This window comes from Haliotis rufescens, unplaced genomic scaffold (genome assembly GCF_023055435.1).
Source record: "Haliotis rufescens isolate VD_foot unplaced genomic scaffold, xgHalRufe1.0.p SCAF_1, whole genome shotgun sequence".
Taxonomy (NCBI): Eukaryota; Metazoa; Mollusca; class Gastropoda; order Lepetellida; family Haliotidae; genus Haliotis; species Haliotis rufescens.
Window position 1 is genome coordinate 22,310,463 of NW_025963779.1, and position 21,419 is coordinate 22,331,881.

Below are 21,419 nucleotides of genomic sequence, written 5' to 3' on the forward strand. Positions count from 1 at the left end.
TTCCTCCTGCGTTATCATCCAGTGATAACAAATAGATTCTGATGCAGTCACTGCCTGCTACTAACGGTTGTTCTGCATTAATCTTGACATTGTACATGTCACTATACCAGGAGAAAGTTTAAAGATGTTGTCTGATTTGGGTGGCCGTCTTTCTATCGGGTCCATCTGTCACCCGAGTTTAATTCAGTCGCCGAATGATAAAAGAGATGCGTGGTCAGAGCTTCAAGATTCTTGTTTATTTTTTACTTTAAAATTGGTTCGTGTTAAAAATCAAAGCATTTCGTGTCTTAGAAACAACGACAGATTAAAAACTGTTTTGATAAATCTGACGAATTTGGACAAATCTTTTATCGAGGCATTAATTAGTTGCCACAACTGATACATAAAACAACCTTATGTTTGAAAACTATTCTCACGTCGCACCTTCTATAAAAAAAACATCTCCCTCTGTTGAAACATATTGCGTTTATTAAAAGCCTTTACTTTTCTTTCTTGAAACGATTGCCAGTTGGCTAATCTGGTTGACAATGTAACCGCTTAAACACGTATGTAACGCCCATCGCAATAGTCGACCATATTGTATCTAAATCGTGTTTATCACACAACCTATATCTCTATATAAGTCTATGTACTCTCGTTCATAACTCAGTTATCGTTGGCATATAAAGCTATTCGCTTGCTTGGAAAAGAAAAGGCACACGCAAGCATCTTTAACTCTCGCTTTATCTTCTAGGTCTGTATGTCACAGTGTATGCATTCTTGATAACTCCTTTGACTCCTATGTCCCTTTAATATTGTGTTGCTGATATAGTTGATGACATCACGTCTTTGATTGACAGTCGGCACATCAAAGGGCATCTATGTTCCTCCTTCTCTCCGTCCAGGTACCTGAACATACCTGTATCAGTCTGTCTCCGAGCTGGAGGACACTCGGGGTAGATAACACCGTGATAACAGGGATTAGGTTGACGTGAGGTTATCTCACCACGTTGATAACACCGCCGTTCCTAGCTGGGGTGACACTTGGAAGGACAGCGCGACACCGACATTCATCCTGGTCTGTAACAGGCTGTAGGCTTATCGACAACAACCAGTCCTGTGGTCTGAACGCACGTACAGTATGGGGTGTTCTTGATACAGAGGACGTCCAGCTTCAGGCGGAAGATGGAAGCAAAAACAATGCGATGAGTTTCTCAATCATGATACGTGGTTTCGGCCTTAAAGATAAATTATTTAGTTCCTGAATGAATAACGTGATAATATTATCTAGCGTCCTTTGGTAAAATGTTGACATAGTTCATCCTCAATTGTATTTTAATGCATATACTTATACTTTTTAGTATTTTCCTTATTGTGTATTTACTCATTTCTCTGCACACGGTGTCGACTTCAAAATTACTTATAATATAGTAAAAACGCTCATGTCCTTGGGTTGAATACTAGTACCTCATTCCATCCATTATTGAAGGAAGCTGATAATTAATTTATCAGCATCAACGCAAGCTGTATGTACATGTAAAAGATTGCCAACCTGCATTTATATTTTGTGTAAATACCACGTACATGTTTTACTCAGTCATAGACCTACATTCATGTACTGTGTGTTAACGCAAGTAAAAAGGTGTGATAGGTGCAGCTCAACGACCTTTCTATCAGCACATTTGTTTAAAGGGTTCCTTCTTTGACAAAGTAGACACAATTTATGGATATTATTTAATTACCGCACTTTACAGTATTATACAGTAATTAAAGAAGGTGTTATCCATAAATTGTGTCTACTTTGTCATCCGTCATCTTCTACGTAATACCTATCAAACAATTCAGGTTCATTCTATGCAAGATCTTAGAGGTATGAGAAGGTACGACTCATAGCTCTTCTGACATCAGACAAAAAGGACGGTTCCAAGAGGACGTGTTTGACATGGATATCAACTTCTTCTTCCATGCAATGCGACACAGTTACGTATTGTCTCGCAATGTTCAGAACCTTCAAACTACCGTTAGGTGATCAACAACTGGGTAGCACGTGATTGTGTAGACAAGCTTACATATACACAAGGATAAGTTCCTCGGGAACATCATTGATTGTCACGTAAGAACATCTCCGCACTGGCTTTTCGTATGAGCCCGTTTTTGCTACCGTGATTACAAAATATTTTCAGTAGATAAATTATCAACAGAAGTCAAAAGGCAACAGTATATTTCACTCATCGATGTAAACATTCCTTTTACGGGGTAGCGGGAGGTTCGTGGACGTAATCTTGAATTAATATTATATCAATGATTTCCTATCTAATTGATATGATAAATCGTGTGTATTAGACCCTTCAGTCCGGCTCTCGCTGATATGGAACAATTTCACTCAATGGAGTAGGGCTAGTTTAGATAGAGTGAGAGTATCTGCCCGTCAATGTACATACAAGCAGAGCTTCGCCGACACCAATACTGGAAAAGCTATGCGACTTAACGTTTTTTGTTGTGTGTGAATATGCTTTGAAATAGAACTGTGTTTTTTATGTTAAAAAATTACTTCGATTTCTGTAGATGTTACAGTTAGAAACATGTGCATGTATTAATTTCTTTATATCGCTACGTACCATGAATTCAACACATTTTAAAAATATCCAAAGCTATTAAACCACGCATCTAATCTATATATTAATTAAATTTATTTCAAAATACATCGGCAGAATAAGGTAATTGGATGATATTGCAAACTTGGGTGTGGGTTTTTATTTTCATGAACTAAGTTACACATGAGAAAACAATGCTTGGCTAAAAAATGTTTAATATTTCTTTATAATAATCTCTGAGTAAATAAAATAGATATTAAAACAAAGCTAATATGTTTACGTTAGCGGTGAGAAGGAAAATGCATTTTTAATAACACTCATTATCTTATGATCGTAAAGTGTTTTGCACTATAAATTTATCGGGAAAATTTAAGAGGGACAAAATGAATATGGGTCCGTATGTGCCGTGTCAGCATTCTTATTGGGACCGACTTTATCATTTATTATTTACTTGGACTGCTAGAAAAAAGTGGGCAGTTTCTTTGTTCGGTTTTAAAGCCAAGTAAATGTTTTCCATCGCACGAACATATGATTTATTAAATAATCCATATAATGCCGTATATATGTAGGATCTATGCTCAAGATAACATCATATTTTCCGAATTCCTTCGTGTCAAGATTTAGTCCAGTAGATCCAGTATGTGTTTCCGTTCTGGGTTCGTCGTGTTTGAGACATTATCTTGGAATTATATAACTGATCCCTTGACTTTAACGCCGCGATAACGTATGTTTGGTTACACAGAATGTGCGAATACTGAAACACTTGGTTGTCAGGTGGAACAAAAGTTGCTACTAGGTGAACAACAATTTCTGGATCGGGGAACTGATACGAAATTGCGTAATTCCGTTCATAATGATTAGAACGATGACAGGAGGTTGGATAGTTTGAATGAATTAGGAACGAGGTACAATTTGAGAAGAGTTATATATGGCGAGCTATCCGTCCATCCAGGTGGGATGTGAAACACGGGTATTATCAGTTTCTTGATAACACCTCCTTATTTCCTGTGTAAACCAGCTAACCGGATTCCATGCGATAAATTATGGTAATAATGTGGGATTTAGTGCATGTTCCTATATCAAAGTGTCTTCTTTCGCATCTAGCAGCACGGTGTCTCGCCACAGAACGCTTAGTCGATATTGATATTTAGTACAGGTATTAATATAAATGAAACCCACAGCCCACACAGTCATAAATATTCTTAGTTATTGCGGTATTAGTAATCGATGGTTATTTAAATAATAACGACATTGGTATTTCGCCGAGAGAAGAAACCTATTATAGTTAACACGTGTACCGGTTTGAATACCGCAATATGGGTGAATGAGTTAAGATTTAACGTTACATCGGCAGTATTTCAGCCATATCGTGACGAACCGCAATATGAAATCAACGTGTTAAATAAAAAGGCCAGCTGGTAATGACATTGCATATTATCATCAGCAGCATCAGCATCATAACCACCATCATCATCACCGTAACCGCCGTCATTATAATTTTTATCTCTGTCTTGTGGAGTATTCATCATAATGACTTTATAACCCTGCGCCCTTGAAAATATGTATGATTGTTTGAGCAGTAATTAATCTTTAATCTCTACTCCTTAATCTTGATAAACGCTGCACTGCAAACACCATTTAGTTGTTTTACCCATAAAGTGTTGCGTAATGGCATTCAGCTGCTAAACCTTGTATATCGCCGTGTGATTGCTCTCAAACCTCTGGGTCTGAATATCAAACACCTTCTGAGAAAGTCGTTGTTTGCATCGTCCATTGTTTTCCGTCCACGATAACTTTGTTTATTTTCTTATCTTATCTCTCCCAGTTTCTGTCAGATTTGACTGATCCGACCAACCTTGATTTGTATTCTTCCGCCAAGTGAAAAAGTTCGCATTTGATATATTACTCCGCAATCTACATTCGTGTATTTTCAAGCAAAGGTCGCCAATAGTTTGATCTAAACGTTACGCGGCTATTTGGTGAATTGACATAATGTATTATGCGATCAAACTCACAGTTACTTTCAAGATAAGAGGGTTTACTTCAAGTGGTTTTAGAGTCGCAATAAAAACTTCAGGACAAATGAAATGGGAAACAGAAATCGTTGACAATGGTGTTTTTGTCATGTTGCTATCTAATCTGTCGCAACGGAAGAAATACCGGACTATTCCAATAATAGTTATTTTTGGTTTTATACAAATAGTGGAAGAGTTGTGTGTACAAATTGGTGAATAATGAATATCTTCAGGTAATTTCTCAGGAAGTTCAGCTCGTGTTTGGTTTATTGTACTGGTATCACACTTACGTCATTGTTAGATTTGATTTGTTCTCAGGTAACAGTGTGTCTTAGATGTCTCTCAAACACGAAAAAGTATGTTTATGGTGTGGTATTTTGTTCAGTTGAACAGTTATTGTCAGAATGATCACAATCGTCATCTATTGCTAAATACAGTCAGAGTTATTTTACCGTTCGACACAAAGGTAATAACGCCTGGTGACCACACCTGCCTCCTAATAGTCATCAGTGGTGATAAAATATGTAAAACATCGTCCAGTGTCATTTTGTGAAATTTCAAACATGAACAGCTTCCATGATTGTATTAATATGCATTTATCAACTACACTGGACCATGTATCGCTGTGGGTTACCATATTGAATGATGAGGAGGAGGAGGAAGATAATGATGATGATGATGATGATGATGATGACTATTCTGCTTCATATTCTAGGATATTTTACCACTTGCCATTTGCAGAACTGAGCCGAATAATAGCAGAACTAAGCTGCATTATTTGTCACACAAGTATATTATATATCGAGACATATGTTATATATCGTGAAAGTTTTCAGTCAAAAGTGGAGACCATACGTGAAATTTTCCAGACCCTCAAATTCCCCCTTTGTCGGTGCCCCCGTATGTGGAGGAATGTGCATTTCTGTGGCAGACTTGCAGATGAGGCTTAGAAAAAAACGTCTTCGTCGTTTGACCATAGCGGCACATTTAGGGGTGTAGGCCTCCACATAGAGCGGCACTGGGTGGGGGAGGCAGTAACGAGGCAGAACGTGGGTCGGGGTAGCACGTGCGCTGTGTGTGGTAGTGCTTGGGCACGTGTGGTGCACCATGGGGCAGACAGCGGTCCGGGGAGCGTTTAGAACCACCCTGGGCCACAAAAACAGATGGGGAAGGAGTTATTCCATTCCGTTGAAATCACCAAAGAGGAAAAGACTTAATTTAGCGCATTTTTCGAATCCGTGGTTTTGGTTAATTGCCAAAAGTATTCAAACAGGTTCCAATTATTTCGATATTGTACTGCAACAATGATCACACCGTTTACAATGCAGATGTAATGACGTGTTGATACGAAAAACGCCCATTAGAATCAAGGACACTTTGTCCTTTGAAGTTGATAAAAGATACCAGCATGTGCTACAATATTAACGTTTGATATTTTAGAATATGGAAATATGCTCATTTGTTTAAGAGTAAGAAGTAGGTCTATTATCAATTATTATTATTATCATCAAATGTAAGTGTAACAGTTTATACTGTATGGAAGCGTAAGAGTAAACGTACATCGTTATCAATATAGTGTTGAGATAGGAGTCATATATATGTATAGATATACAGGTAAGTAAGGCTGTCATTTTCACCTGGTAACGATGATATAGATTCATCCCTGATAAGATATGTATGTGTCAGTAATGTATTGGTTTATACGTGATGGTGACATTGTGGTGAAATACGAAATACAACCTTGTACAAGCATCACCACTAGGCACGCAGTGTTACACCACGCTTACCATCACATTTCCTTTCTTTTCTTAATTAATTGTTTGGTACATACAACGAAGAAGAAGAAGAGTCACTATAGTGAACATGCATGGACAATATTAAATAAAAATTATTATAAAAAAAATAAAATTAAAATACATAATACAAATATATAACCAAATGTCACTTCGGTTTACGCGATATATTGTAAATTATTGCCACTTCGATATTCAGAAAGAGCGATTGTTTGCTTTCAGATAAATACTTATTTTCATGACATAAACTAATATATAAGGTACAATTAATCTGAAAAAAGCAATCTATCATTATACTACTGTTCTTTATCTTCCTATTTCTGTGGTATTTTTTCCGGATATACATTTTAGTATGGGATTCGCAACTACACGACCACACGGCAATAAACAGGTGCCTATTGTAGAACAAAGCATCATTCAGTGACACTTTAACACATTTCAAGAGCTAAGTAAACACCACCAACCCTAAAACAATCAGCTCCGGTGACAATATACAATAAAGAGGTTAATTGGTCTTCTACATCAGGTATTCAAACAATAAATTTATTACCTGTGGAATAAAATTGATGGTGGACCTGATAAGCACAGATTCATATATGTCCTTTCGACTGTGTTGGGTGCATTGACGTTAGCGTTACGCACTGAAACGCGGTGACATTTCTGGTTTCTCTCAATATTCACTGTTGTTAAACTTCTCTGAGCTATATGTAGATAGTATTCATAGTGTTTGTAATATATATTCAGTGAACAAGAACATGTGCAAACGCATTGTGAAGGCACTAAATAAACCATTACCAAACATCAACTCAGCATTATTGAAAGAAAGCATCTTTAGTCAATGTGAATGAAATGCTAAAAGCCGAGAATAAAGACTTTGAAATATATTTGACGTAAGATATTGCCTTCTGCCTTTAAACACTTTGACTCTGAGCAATCGTCACTCGTTCCCCTCCCCTACCACCCTCATCGCCCACATCTACATTGACGACACACACACCTCTGATTCACACCCTGATGTCTCGCCCTCCATTAGTTCCAAAGACAAGGGGGGTCAGCATTGACTGTTAGACATTAGGAAAATGAAGGTCTTATCTGACAGACTTTCAGAATAATGCTTCTCCTCCACCTAAAACTGGGCTTTTTAGATAAAACCCCGTTGCTAGGTTTTCGGAATAGCTTGATGTTTAGAGATCTGCTTAAAAGCAGTAATATACATAACAACACGTAGATGACTACTGGGGAATTCCCTACTCTACAACCTTTCATGACTGGTCACACGCACAGTGCTGTTCTTACAGGAATGTGGGTAGGGTAGAAATGTAACTAATGATATAATTATTACAATACCCGATAGAACTATTTCTGTGGAGAAACTTGTGGGAACAAACATATTTCTTCTGAGCGTTTGAGAAAGATTTCATGAAAGAATTCCCTTAATTCGTTCACAGAGTTTATGATCTTCGGAGACAGTGCAAGCAAATATAGTCTTACGTTTACGAACGTGGCGGAAGGAGTGCATATGAGTCGTTGCTCAAGATCAGATTAATGCTAATCAAACCTTATACATGATGGTTTATAAATAATTAGTTCTATTTTGAGGCATTAAGTTCAGAAATAGAATATGTATGTGCATTCCTTATTTTACATGACTGTTTTCTTTTCTCTCCATGCAAAATAAAGTTATCTTTGGATTCGGAATAGTGACTTTTAACTGTGAATCTGATTGGCTGAAAAATGTTCAGAGCCTGTCTGTCATTGGCTGTGCGACGATGACTGTCTCCTTGAGTCTGGCGACTGTAATTGATGGCGGACCACCGTTTGTGGAATGAGAGTCATGTACCCCTGGTATGCTCGCAGTCATAAATGCCGCCAAAGTAATGGAAGGAATTCCCACAAAGCGGTTTGCAGACATTTTGGTAATAAATAAAAACGTGAAACCCACAGAAAGAAACATATCAACTTGGTGTATTCTATAACCGCATTGTGTCCTCATCATGATTAATGGTCCTCCAAGTCTGTTTATGACGACGAGGCCACATATGGAAAATATGTTTCAGGGGTTTTGGATCATATATATCTTTTAGCAATATGCGTAGATGGGTGGAATTGTGTGTGATAAGGACTCTATGTAAGTCCTTACATACACCCAGATGGACTGGTGTTGTGAAATATTTGCGATCAATTGCGTTGCTGCTTTGATGACTCTCTTAGTCCTGGAAGGGTTTCAGAAAGATTAACATTTGATGTTCTCACTCTTAGTTCGCGCATTCAGACTTTATTCTGTTTATTTATTCGACGCCCCTGCACGATCTCTTAACGCCAAAACATTCATGTTTAGGGCAGAGGTCTATGACAGCTCGGCCCGGACCATGGTCCACCATCAGATCTGTCGTCAGAGCCACCATTTCCACCAGCACCACGAATCTGAAGGAGACAACTGATTTACAACCCGTGGCGTGGGCTGGACTATGGTGGTTTGCTTTCTTAGTTGGTGGTCAGCGCTATAAATCTACTCCCCTCGCGGCCATTGTTCCCAGGCTTGGGTCAAGTGGGGCGATTTGACCACTCGCGACATGACTTATTTCAATCCTGATCACAATATTTGATAGTCAGAGAATGGAAACGCCGTCATATCTCTGTGCCGTGATAGTCTCCAGGGACCAGGGCCTTTCTCCTATCACCCAGAGACCGCCATCAGACTGAAGCCCTGGGTGGCGTCTACAGGCATCCTAGATGCCGACTCGCCCCGATACCCGGGGATGGGCAGTAAGGGTCATTTCGTATACCTCTCCTGCCTTGCACTCGCAACACCACGTCCGCAAACCTTTTTTTTGGTCTTATGTTTCGACGCAAAACATACTTTTATAACCGACGAACCTTGTTTTGACATGCATATGTCTGATTAATCTAGTTTATGGCAAAGTGGTGACGTATTATTTACGTTTCTCTTAGTTTTTTTCGAACCAGTTTATTGTGGTCGAAAGAAACTCTAACCAAGGAGACTTAGTGCTAGGAGATTATTTATCGCTGCATCAGTTATCTCTGATCTACTAACGACCAGGAATTCAAAGGTGTTGATTGCTGGTCGGAGAAGCAGGAGAAAGTCGGACTTTCCGTTGTGCCACGAGAGCCCTCCTGCAATCAAAAGTCATTTAGAAGCGTCTTGCTATATTTCAGCATTCCTGTCCTATTTAATGTACGAACATTGGTTATTATTGGTGTCTGGGTGTGTCAGTTGCAGTGGTTCAATTGGTACCTTCATGTGTTGGTGCCTCGTGATAAACACAGAGATACAAAAGGAACAGGTTGATACACCTTTCCATAGTAGTTGCAACTGAGACTCAGTTGCAACTCAGACGAAACAGGTACATCCCTTTTATATATAAGATCTAGTGTAGATAACGACAGCAATACTATTCATGATATACTATTCATGATATATATCCAGTATTTAGATAGAGAAACACCTTAATGTTTTATAGGAATACATAATGCCTTTTAGAAAGTGGTCAAATTTAACAAATGATATCTTTTGTAAAATACAAATTCTATACCTTTTGGGGCTGAGTCCTAGTAGGAATTCGAACACACACTAAACGTCAGCACACACAAATTCAGCGATTTAACCCACTCAGCCACAGAAGTACTAGAATTTGTATTTTACTGAGAAAGTTTTATCCCAAACATAATATTTCTTACATAAATGTGTACATATCCAGTATTGAGATACAGCAACACTTCATGATATATGTATTACGTTTGTGAATATGGGCTATAGAGCTACACAACACACCGCCACAATATGATATATACATAAACATAGCGCTGAATAACAACGCTACACCCCTCCCCCTTTTGAGCTACACCAACTTTTAAAATTAAAATCTGTAAAATAAGAACACAAAAAACACCAGTCCGGATGTTTATAAGGAAATTTTAACAGAATTTTCTGATAAATTTATCTGCAGTTATAATCTTCAACAAACTAGAAAATGTATATCGCTTAATGGAGGAAGGAGTTGATAGTTTATTTTGCTATCACCTACAACAGAAAGATATCTCACAAACACACGAATCGCAATGTCATCATGCGCGCGCAGCTTTAGTTTCCATTCGCAATTAATGTTACCGGCATTAGTCGACAAGCAGGTTCAAATATTTACGTGTGTGAAGGCAGTTGTGAATATTATGTCCAGGAATCTCTTTGGATCTGTATTCCGCGGTTCGTATCTGCGTTATCGGGGATGTTAATGAGACCCGCTTCCTGCTTCATGCTGCATCAGACCCTGCATCTGACAACGTCACAAATATTGCATCAATGTTGTAGCACACACATCATAATATTTGTAAACGTCGTGCTGACGCCGTTTATCTCCGACCCACGCGCTTGTAATATGCACGTGCACAAATTGATTTTTTATCTCATTTTCAAACTTTGTATATTTTGACGAAAGTCAAGATCCACAAAACAGGCAATGCAAGAAAGTTAAAGAAAAACATTTTATGAACATCCCATTTTTTTTAATATGGGTTTTTCTCTAACCATTTGCCTAGATGATTGTGAAACAATAACATAGTTAATCTGCGCTCAATGTTATTCTTTAGTCTCGAGACGTTTATCAAATTATATGTAAAAGTATGAGTTTAAGAACATCTGTTGATAAAGCTAATTGTGTATGACACAGCTGATGGCTTTTTCTTGAATTTGTTTCTAAATGAATTAATGAAAAAAACATTTCTAGCATTTACTTCTACATGTAAATGATGTACAACACCTGTGGAAAATGTACAACATGCGCAGAATCAATGTTACAGCCTCCAAACATCACGACAGGGAATTATGAAGCGAATCTGTACAACGGTGTTTCATCAAACTGAAATCGAAGTGACTATCTTCAAGACATTGCGCAAACACGAAACCAAAGAGTCTGTGTACTTCTGAATTCTGATATAATCAAGTTCAAGTTCTTTATTTCACCATAACCCACTCACAGTTGAACGCAGTAAATATAATAATATTTTAAAGATAATCAAAATGTTGCTGACGACAAGATAGGGAGGATCATGGATGGTACGTATGGATGATCATATCACAAATACTAATGACACAGTCGGAATAGAACAATGGGATCTGCTTTCAGCGGAGATTTCTTATGACTATGTAAAGGGTTTTGTCGCTTTTATTTACAATTGAAGCGGCGTTTCTGCGTAGATTCTAGTGCTTCAAATGTTTCTTGAAGTTTTTGCTGTAGCTTTAATCGGTACCAAAAGACTTGTCCGTGTTAAATTGGTATCATGTTTGTGTCTTTGTGACATATTCAATAAACCTTTTGTGGGTTATGCTCCACATGGAAAGGTGGGATAGCCCCTAATCTTCGTTTGCCCAATATCATAAATGTAATCAGGAACTTGATTATCTAATATGGGGGATATTTATGACCCAACGAGGTTGTAACGTCATAAACAAGCTACATGGATTACGCTGGTGTGTTGTAGGGGTAGGACATGTTGATAGACATCCAGGGGATCTCCGGGAATACGGCGAAAATATACCACAAAAACGTCAGCTGACGGGTAGATTGCATCGTCATGGTGCTTTCCAATAGGTTCACGCCAATCTAGAATAGTGTATGTTTATAAAGATGAAGATTAATAAGTATTGATACTTTGTGTGCATGTCGGTCAGAAGACGATTCGTAGACAAATGAGGAATAGTCAGTGAGAATGTTTCTTATATTTGCTTCTATTTTCGAAGAAGCTTAACATCATCAGCGGTGTATCAAGGATTACTGATGTCTTTGATTCTTGAAATTTACGAACAGAAAAACATTCATCAATCTTTTTATATCAAACATTCTGGTATCACAGCAGAGTGTGTATTGTGCTTGCGCAGTCGACTCACACCAGGCCCGACCGTGACGTTTGACTGGCGTTAGGGGTTGGGCTATCTGATAATACGCGCACCAAATCAGAGGCGGCATTCCATAAGGGCCGGCCTACTTTCTCGATAAGGGGGATGGGCGGGAGTGTGGTCGACATTTATATATCAATCCTTGGACAAAGTTCACTTATCAATTCGTGTTTGCATCTGTTACTTTCAAATACTTCTATCTGGTACAGATATGCTAACTTGAAGTTGTATTTGGAATAATCACGTTATACATCTATATTCATCGCCCCTGTTCAGGAAATGGGACAGTCCGTTCTTATGGCAAATATTTTGAAGGTTTAATGACGAAGAGGAATAGAGACTAACGTTGAAGGAGGTTGTGATGCGATTGTTAACAAAACTTGCGGAGGATGCAAACGAACCTTGACGAAGGAAGACGATAAAAAAATTGGTGAGGAGAGAAAAATCTGTTATTGAAATCTAGTTATAAAGTTGGTCTGCGAAAGGGGCAGGTCTCGTCAAGGAGAGGGTGTTTCATTATCAGAGACTAGTTAATTACCAGCGTGTTGTTTAACGTCGGTATCTCCACCCGAGATACGGGAACCAGTCCTCAGCCAAGCCGCTAGTCGGGATTTCATTTTACATCGAGCTTATCATATCGTTATATTATCGCAATAAGTTCCAGTGTTTTGCTACAGATAATAGGAGGTGGGTATGAAAATGCTGGCTTTACGGTGTTGCGCCAGTCGAGGCGCGCTCTCTCAATATGTTATTGTTACTCCGTAATTTATTTGGCTTGTGGATAGCATTTCAAAATATTTGGGAAGAAGTTCTGATGGGACTCTTCTCTCGTGTGCGCGATCTTGTGTTTGGACGTGCATACGCGTGGAGCGTTTGTGTTGCTGTACATTGGGGATATGCAGAAACAAGGATGGAACGATGTCAAACCCCCTCGACACACCCATATGACTGGCGGTGGATGTTTTCGTGATTTATAGGATGTCCGGATCATTTCAGTAGAGGCGGATTAAAACGGACACCTCTCTGGATTCACCGCCAGTGTGTTTTACGGTTGATGCGTCTTAATCAGTGTGTGTTCAGTAATTAATGCAGTGTTTCAATGGTCAAGTACGATCAAGTACCAATCATAGCCCGTCATTACGCTTTGATGTTGTCAATGGTAGGACACACATCGGCTGAGCAGTAGGTAAAGCCTCTTTGGCTTAGTTTTTATTGCGATTATTGTTTACCTGACTGTCTTCATTCGTCCTAAGACGGAAGTTATGAAAACATGGTGTTCACCGCTTTGTTTTTCTTTGATGTTCACCGCTTTTCTTTTAATTACAGGTAACCCTGCGAAGACAGTGCCTTTACATCTACTCACCTCATCTACCTGGGTATATACTGAGGGACTGGTGACTCGAGGAATCAGTTGTCCGCTGCACGGTTCGCTCTAGGTTTATCAGGTACACTCAAGTTGTTTATGACTGTTTGGATTTGAGCGCCATATTTGTCGTGAGATCATCGAGGTTCACATTTGTTGACTGCACTGTGGAGCTAGTGTGACGAACTGTCTTCCTCGAATTCCACCCCTGCCCCCGGGACACGCGCATGGAGTTACATGGCACAGATTGAGTCTCCCTGGGTACCCCCCTCCTACCCCACGGTCAAGCAAGAACCTCAAGAACATTCACCTGTAGATAGTACCGACGCTCGTCACCCCTCCGGCATCTCTCCCCCGACCCCCCACAGCCCGGCTCACGGAACCCTCGGTGTCCGGGGTATGCAGCCTGGCCTCACCCTCGGCAGTTACCAAGGATCCGGCGGGCCACTTCTCCCTAGTGAAGACGTAGAAGTATTCTTCAACTACCTCGACCGTCCTGCCCCTGGCACGACCAGTGTCACATCCCACGACCCCAACGTCGTCAGTCGCCAACAAGCCGCCATGTTCCAGAACTCCATGCACTCGATGGCCATGCAAACGTCGGCCCCGCCGTACCCCCACGAAAACCCACCCAACTCCTACCTCCAGTCCAGCACCAGCCCCGTGTATGTCCCCACCACCCGAGCAGTCCTACCCCCCATGGGGTACAGTAACGGGACGGGACAAGTAGCAACCTCCCCCAACTCACCTGCCATGTGGGGCATGCAAGCGGACGGTATGGCATATAGCACTGCCAATACACACCCCCAGGTGTCGCCAAGATTTGCCTTCAGTCCATCAGCCAATTCACCCATCTCTACCCCCACGGGGAGGACAGACAGTAGTTTCGGCACCCCCCTTTCCCGACCCAGCGGCCTGAATCCCTACCCTACCTACATGAGTCCCGAGCTGTCTCCGTGGAATACATTCAACAACATGGCACTGCAGCAAGGATTTAGACGAGTGGGACCCGGTGAGTTCTACGGTTAGTCCATTTTATTTATCCTTTGTCAATGTATACAATGTCTTTAAAAAGCCTTAATTGGTACAGGCTATGAATTAGTTTTCCCAAATACCATTTATCATAACCATGGACCTTGTAGTAGCAACCACACCTACCTGTGTCAGTGTATAGCTCTGAAATCACTGGTTGATGCGACCCTCTATCGATTATTTATAACTTGATTTTCATATTCATGCTTTGAATAGCATTGTAATGGATTTGTTTATAAGTTTTCAAAAAGGATTATGGATAATGAAAAGGAGTTATATACGGGCGAAGTAAAATATATTAATTAATAGTGTCGATTTTGAGAATACATTCGTAAGACGGTTCGTTCAATTAGTGAATTTCGCCGCGTTAGTCATCATTGCTGTTCTCAACATTTGTCCAAATCCTTACTTTTTTCATAACTAAGTCTAAAGATTGCAGCTGTCAGTTGGGCTTTTCAAATTCTATTTAAGGCTTGTTACAATGTCTTCCGTTACGAAAACGTTCAACAATAATGTCTTCATAGCAACGCAAAAAGTTTGGACTTCGTTGAACGTCTTTAGGCAAAGTTTTCAAGACCCTTTAACCTCAATTGAAAGCCAATCTCGTTTGTTTCTCAAAGTCAGCTGCATTTCCAATCAAAGCAGGATCTAGTGGCCCCATGGGTGATTTTGAAACGAAGTAAATATCCCGGGGGGCGAAATGTCGCGAATATCAAGCCAGCCTTGGTTTGTGATTACAGAATATTTGTGAAATATTCACTGCACCGGAGAGAGAAAGCAAAACATTACAAAAAGAAAGAGTTGAATTTATTGCACATGTCGAAACGATTTTTTGCCAAAAAAATAAGATTTATGAAAAGTTAAAAGGATATTGTCATCTCCAATGGTTCCATAGGTTTAATACAATGTATAATTCTTCAAGAATGTTGATGATTTACATTTCATTACATCCTTTTCCATAGGATGTAACAACACAGGTTTGTACATTGTGTTTGTTACAATAGCACAGCTAACATTGTATTCCGGTATTGAAACCAGTAATCTTATCTAAACATCAATAAATATGATAAATTATAAACGCGAGGCTCCTGTACTCACAATTTGAGTAAATTATTATAAATGAAAGATAAAACGAGCAGCTGGATTGAAATATGACACCAGTTTTATCTGCAAGGCATGTATATATTTTACTTGTCATTCGACGCGCTCGTTAGCACGGGCCAGCGCGGATATCTCCTTATGGGGTGTTCCTTGAACATATAAAAACCAAAATATTATATCTATTTGAAAGTCACAAGTTTTAAAATTAACCTGAAAAAAATAGAGAAGCGGATATAAATACACCAAGTCCTCCTTTCTTGATAAATCTTTCATGGTGTTGATGAGTATGATAATTATAACTTTTCAGCACTAACCATAATAACAAGTCAAAATGATAATTTTCAAATCTTGACTATTGATATATTTAACGAATAAATGTGTTAAAAGGAGTTATATTGTTTACAGTCAGCATATATTTTCCCTATATCTGCGATGTTGCTTTGGAAATTAAAATAAACGTGATAATGTTTTCGTTACGTTTCAAACTGGGAAATGTTATTTACAAATAGATATTACACACACACACAACTTGGTGAATGAGGCTTTTGTAACGCCTATTCCATTTCAAACTTAATTAGTGGTGGGGTAAATAGTCTTGCTATCCAAAGGTCAGTTTTACAGGTTATTAGAGACTTGCACAATTTAGTTTATAATTGACGTGAAACGCAATCCCTCAGAGAACCAACACGCTGTGTAACTTATCCCCGGGACTCTCTTTCCCTCTCCCATACATCCCCCGCTCTGGTGTTAATTAAACCAGTGTAAATTTCAGAGAAATTTGTCCATCTTGGTGAGAATCAGAGTCGTTACTCTCAAATGTCTTGCCCCATACTCACATGTAATCCTACACCGGCTCGCCGTTACAAAGAATAATTGTGCTCGGAAAATTAAAACAATATGTGTGCTCTTTGGTTTCCCCTGACTAAGTATAAGGGTCATTTTGTAGCGTATTAATAACACCAATGAAGTCACAAACGCTTATACTCAGTTATGTTTCAAATAAGAAGGATTGTTTATGGTGTCGTGTAGAATTAATCGCTTAATCTCGAAGGACATGTTAAACAAAAAAGGGTGTGTACTTTATTGAAAATTGTGTTGAAGGAATTAATTTTATACCTGTCTATTTTTTAAACATTCTTGTCTTGAAACCATAACGCAAAAGAGGATTAATTTGTCACTGTGTTTAAGAATATTTTCGTCTGCAAGTTTCTTTTCATTCGAAGAGCTCCATACAAATAAAAAGGGACGGAATCATTGAGTCAGTTCCAGATAGGATATTTTTTTGGACGCTTTAATCATGGTATATTATTTTAAAATATATTGTTCACAACTGAAACTTGATTTTATGTATAAAGTTACATGAGAGTCACATTTTTAGTTTTTGTCAATGTGTCATAGCATTTGACCACCTTGCCTTGACGATGAACACAAATTGTACTTTAATTGCACCCGTTGTAATGTGATAAACCATGAGTTTTGTCCTTTTTTTTTATCCCAACCATCACCCAGGTGCTTTCATGATCATGTTAGCTTGTATATTTAATATATCACAATATGACATATAATCTGAATCTACATCAAGCTTCATCCAAATAAGACATTTCAAAAAGTCTTTTCCTTTAGACAGTCCGTGTAAAAAACCCTAAAAATGTGATTATTTGAAACGTTAGTTGATACTCAGAAACATAAACTTTATTGCATTATGAAGGAGCTAGGTCGTATATATAAGTGATATCGTCATGGCCGTGTGATATTGAGAAGTATTCCCTCTCTTCTTATGCAATAACCATTGACATGAAGTGACAGGAGGGCAAGTAGCTTTCAAACTCTGATCCTCAAATACAGTACTTCTGTCCAGACGAGCGTCTGTTGTTTATTAACAACTTTATTGTATTGGATATAGGGTCAAAGTTTCAAACCGGCAGTGATGATAGGAACAAACAGAGGTGGAAAACTTCATAACTCTATTTATGGGAGCGGTATCCTCTTAAAATTTGTCGTTAAACGTTGTCAATATTCGGTCGTTTTCGGTGTAATTATATAAGATGGTATCACGCCGCTTATATTAAATTTAAAGCATCGACATGAAAATAATTTACAGAATTTATTGAATAATATTAATCCTTGAACGATTCTCTGTTTTATTATTTAATGTCGTTAACAATTTAGCAGAGGTTTGTGAAAGACATTATTTAAAGGATAAGTCGAACTATATCTCTGGTCTCCAGGAGTTCGAAACAACGGATTCGCTTGTAGGAACATGACCACCAGCAACATGTGCTGAAACTCATCATTTCTCAAACTGTAATGCGTCAAGTTCTGTTAATTCTTGGAAATAATGTTCGTAAGCCATTCCGTAACGTCCATTTTGCAAGTGTCAAATCCGTCATTAGCATATTTAACAACAAATTAAGATAAAACTGTTTGTTTAGCACTGTAAAAAGATCATAAATTTGATAAACCCACAAAGCACCATGTCGAACGAGCGTGTCTTCATTTAGCATGTTTACAGTAATTAACACTTCGTTACTAATTGACACGGCGATGCTTTGTGGTGACACGTCAATTACCGGGGCCAATTACGCCGTCACTTAGCAGAATAAACAATCACGTCTCGGCGTTCTCCGGTCACTCCCGCCCATGCCTCAGTAAAGTCCGTCAAACATCGGGTCAACGTTTCGGCCAATTCCTCAATCATCTGCCGAGGTTTGAGATTTAATTAGTTGTTAAGAATACTGAATTTCTTCGATAATTTCTAACTGTAAACTCGGGGATTAATGTTAATTCCAGCTGATAGCATTAACATGATTTTGGTAATTCTACTTTCCTCGTCACAAGAATTCCTGTAATCCAACGACGTTGACAACTACAAACACAAATCATATAATTAAAAATCTTGTATATACTTTTCATATGGACATAATCCTTACTTGAACTGTAAATTTTTTAAGTCATTCAGGAACTAATGTTAAAGAAAATTGATAATCAAATGCAATTTTTTTTTAAAACCCGAGGAAATTATTAAACTTATTCAATCTAAATTACCTGGACCGACGCCTACGATAGCAGTAATCTGCAGTGAATTGTGTAGGTTGCCTTCAAGCATTATTATATAATTCACATTTCAATTTCCCAACTCAGCAACTTCGGATATTTGTCAATATTTTTTGAAATTATGTTTCAAGATTACAGCACAAAACGAATAACTTCGGCGACACCAGTTGTGGAGCAACATCATGCATCTATCAGCAATATTTAATGTTCTCGGTGATATTCAACATGAATGGTTTTGTAGTGTGATATTCTATAATCGTGTTTATAGTCAGAGAGAAGCACCCCTGTGGAGAAGCAGGCGTCATGCATTTGTTAGGTCAACTAGACTTGTTTATGCCGATAACAACCACTATTACGTATGGGGGGCAATTCCTTAAGACAACTTTCCCTATCTGGAGTATGTCTGTAGCTCTGTATGGGTCACCACTGTTAATCCCTTTATCCCACAGGTCGGATGAGACTCCCATGTTTCAAATTCGCCATTCAATCATCAAGCCTCTATCATTCCGAGGTGTTGCGTATCTTCGTGTCATCGGCAATTTTCTGATAACGGCGACTCCTGTATTAGTTATACAAACTCAATCTTAGCTAGGATAATATTTCAAGATTTAAAACGCTAGCGACGTAGTAGGATAAGGAACGGACCTTAGCTCTCAAACCTCGCGAGATCTCGCTCCGGCCGCTTACATCGCTTGGCCACATTTTCTACCCGATTAAGACTCCAGATGAGAGTAGAATACCTCAGTTACTAGCTACCCGCGTTACTTTTTACTGCCTTTGTGTGTTCAGGACGATAAGTCAATATTTTGTAGAGCCCCCGCGCTCGACTTCCATTTTGAGAGGGACAAGGGCCAAGCTAACGCGACTTGAGGGTTGCTACGCAGGCTGAAGTGGCCGTACGTCCCCCGATACCCCAAGAAATAATTGTTGTAAATTATGTCCTCCTTATATTGCTGCTGTCCAGTATGTAAATACCCATGCTCATTCCGTTACATATATCTTTCCGGTGTGTTCGCTCGCGTCATTTACAATAGCGTTCGGGTAGGAGCTATTGTCTCCGCCATCAGGCGTTTACATTTTCATACAATAACTTCTCCCTGATAGATCGCGGATTGATATCCTCACAACGTCGTGCTGCGGTTGTGGTCAACATAGTCCTATTCACCGGGCTTATTTATTGTTCCAGGGGCTGGATTTATTGTTGTGGATTTGTAGAGTTACATTGCATACATGAAAATGGCTATTACTGGTCTCGACCTATCCCTTATTTCGGAATCGACGTGATTCACGGCTCTCGTACATCACGCTGGGGTTTTATTGTTTTCTCAAGCTGATAAATATTGTCCTAATGACAAATGATGTCAAATAAGGCTTATGCTTAGGCGGCGACAACAAATGTATCGCTCAGTATATCTAACTCTAGTACCATCTCAAACGATTCAGCGACAACAATGATTTTCTGAAACAATATTTTGAAATACGCATTTATCTAACACAGAAACGTCCTCAAACCTACTGGAAATTTTGAACATCGAACATATAAACCTATTCTTTCAATATACACATATTTGGTGAATTGACTCCGAGAATTTTGATGAAGAAGAACATTTATTTATTTATCAAGTGCTTTCAAATACAATTGCTTCGGGTTTCAGTGCAATGGGTGAACAACCCCTGGCCTCGTGGGCCTATGAGACATCAATTCTCATTTAAATACTACAGTAAAATATTGTAAACTAGCACTTAATTTGACATAACACAAAGTTGAAACTAAATTAAAACAAAACATTAAAACTAAATTAAACCGCATCACAGATGTATATTCCATTCACGCATTTATGTGAAACAAGATGAGTCAGACATACACACTAGGGTCCTGTTCCACAAAGCGATCTTAGTGCTACGTTGATCGTAATCCTATGATAAAGTATGGGAGTTACGACCAACTTAGCACTAATAGGTTACAGACTACATACAACATATAAGTCATGATTACCCAATTACTTACAGGCATCACTATACATTCATATACATATACACACATACAGGTATACATTGAGAGCCATGCTCTGTGCTGCCATTCAATATTGCATGCACACGTACGAATACGAGTGCAAGAGTTCAGACGCACATCCATGTGCATATGAACATGCACAGAAACATACACAACGCTGCAAACATGCCTGCATTTACTAGTAGCGCCTGCTAAGACGATAGAATGTGATAAATAGTTTTATTCCTTGGTTCTTGAATCATGTCATCACATTTTTTAATTAGCCCTGAACTATGAAATACACCACTCTTTTTATGCTCGACACCTGTCTTTCTGACATGTCACACATTCGCCAAGAGTAGATGCGACATGGAAGATGAAGCCGTTTTCACTTCTTACTCACTCACAACTAAAAAATGCCCCCACTGCAGTTTTTCCACGTGTTTCTGTCTGTCGGTAGGCTGGTATGAGAGTGAGAGTTTGGAATACTTGACAGTGCTCCAGCTCACGTCTCGGGCGCCACACCATCTCCACCTCTACAACAGGGGCGGCTTCAACAGATGACTTGGGTTGCGTTCAGGATC

General features: G+C 39.0%; 1 protein-coding gene across 10 annotated transcripts in view; it reads left to right on the forward strand.

Annotated features, from left to right (window-relative positions):
* The window catches only part of LOC124114585 (transcription factor GATA-4-like), a 44,895-nt gene that overhangs the window by 13,494 nt on the left and 9,982 nt on the right, over positions 1-21,419 (forward strand). For 2 of the 10 annotated variants that reach the window (XM_046475209.2, XM_046475218.2), the window contains exons 1-2: positions 12,437-12,722; positions 13,619-14,679. In XM_046475209.2, coding sequence (XP_046331165.1) covers positions 13,893-14,679 — 787 coding nt within the window. In that variant the 5' untranslated portion in view covers positions 12,437-12,722; positions 13,619-13,892. Of the gene's footprint in view, positions 1-12,436; positions 12,723-12,827; positions 12,980-13,012; positions 13,479-13,618; positions 14,680-21,419 lie in introns of those variants that run through there. The other 8 variants (XM_046475210.2, XM_046475212.2, XM_046475217.2 and 5 more) reach the window with 7 other exon arrangements.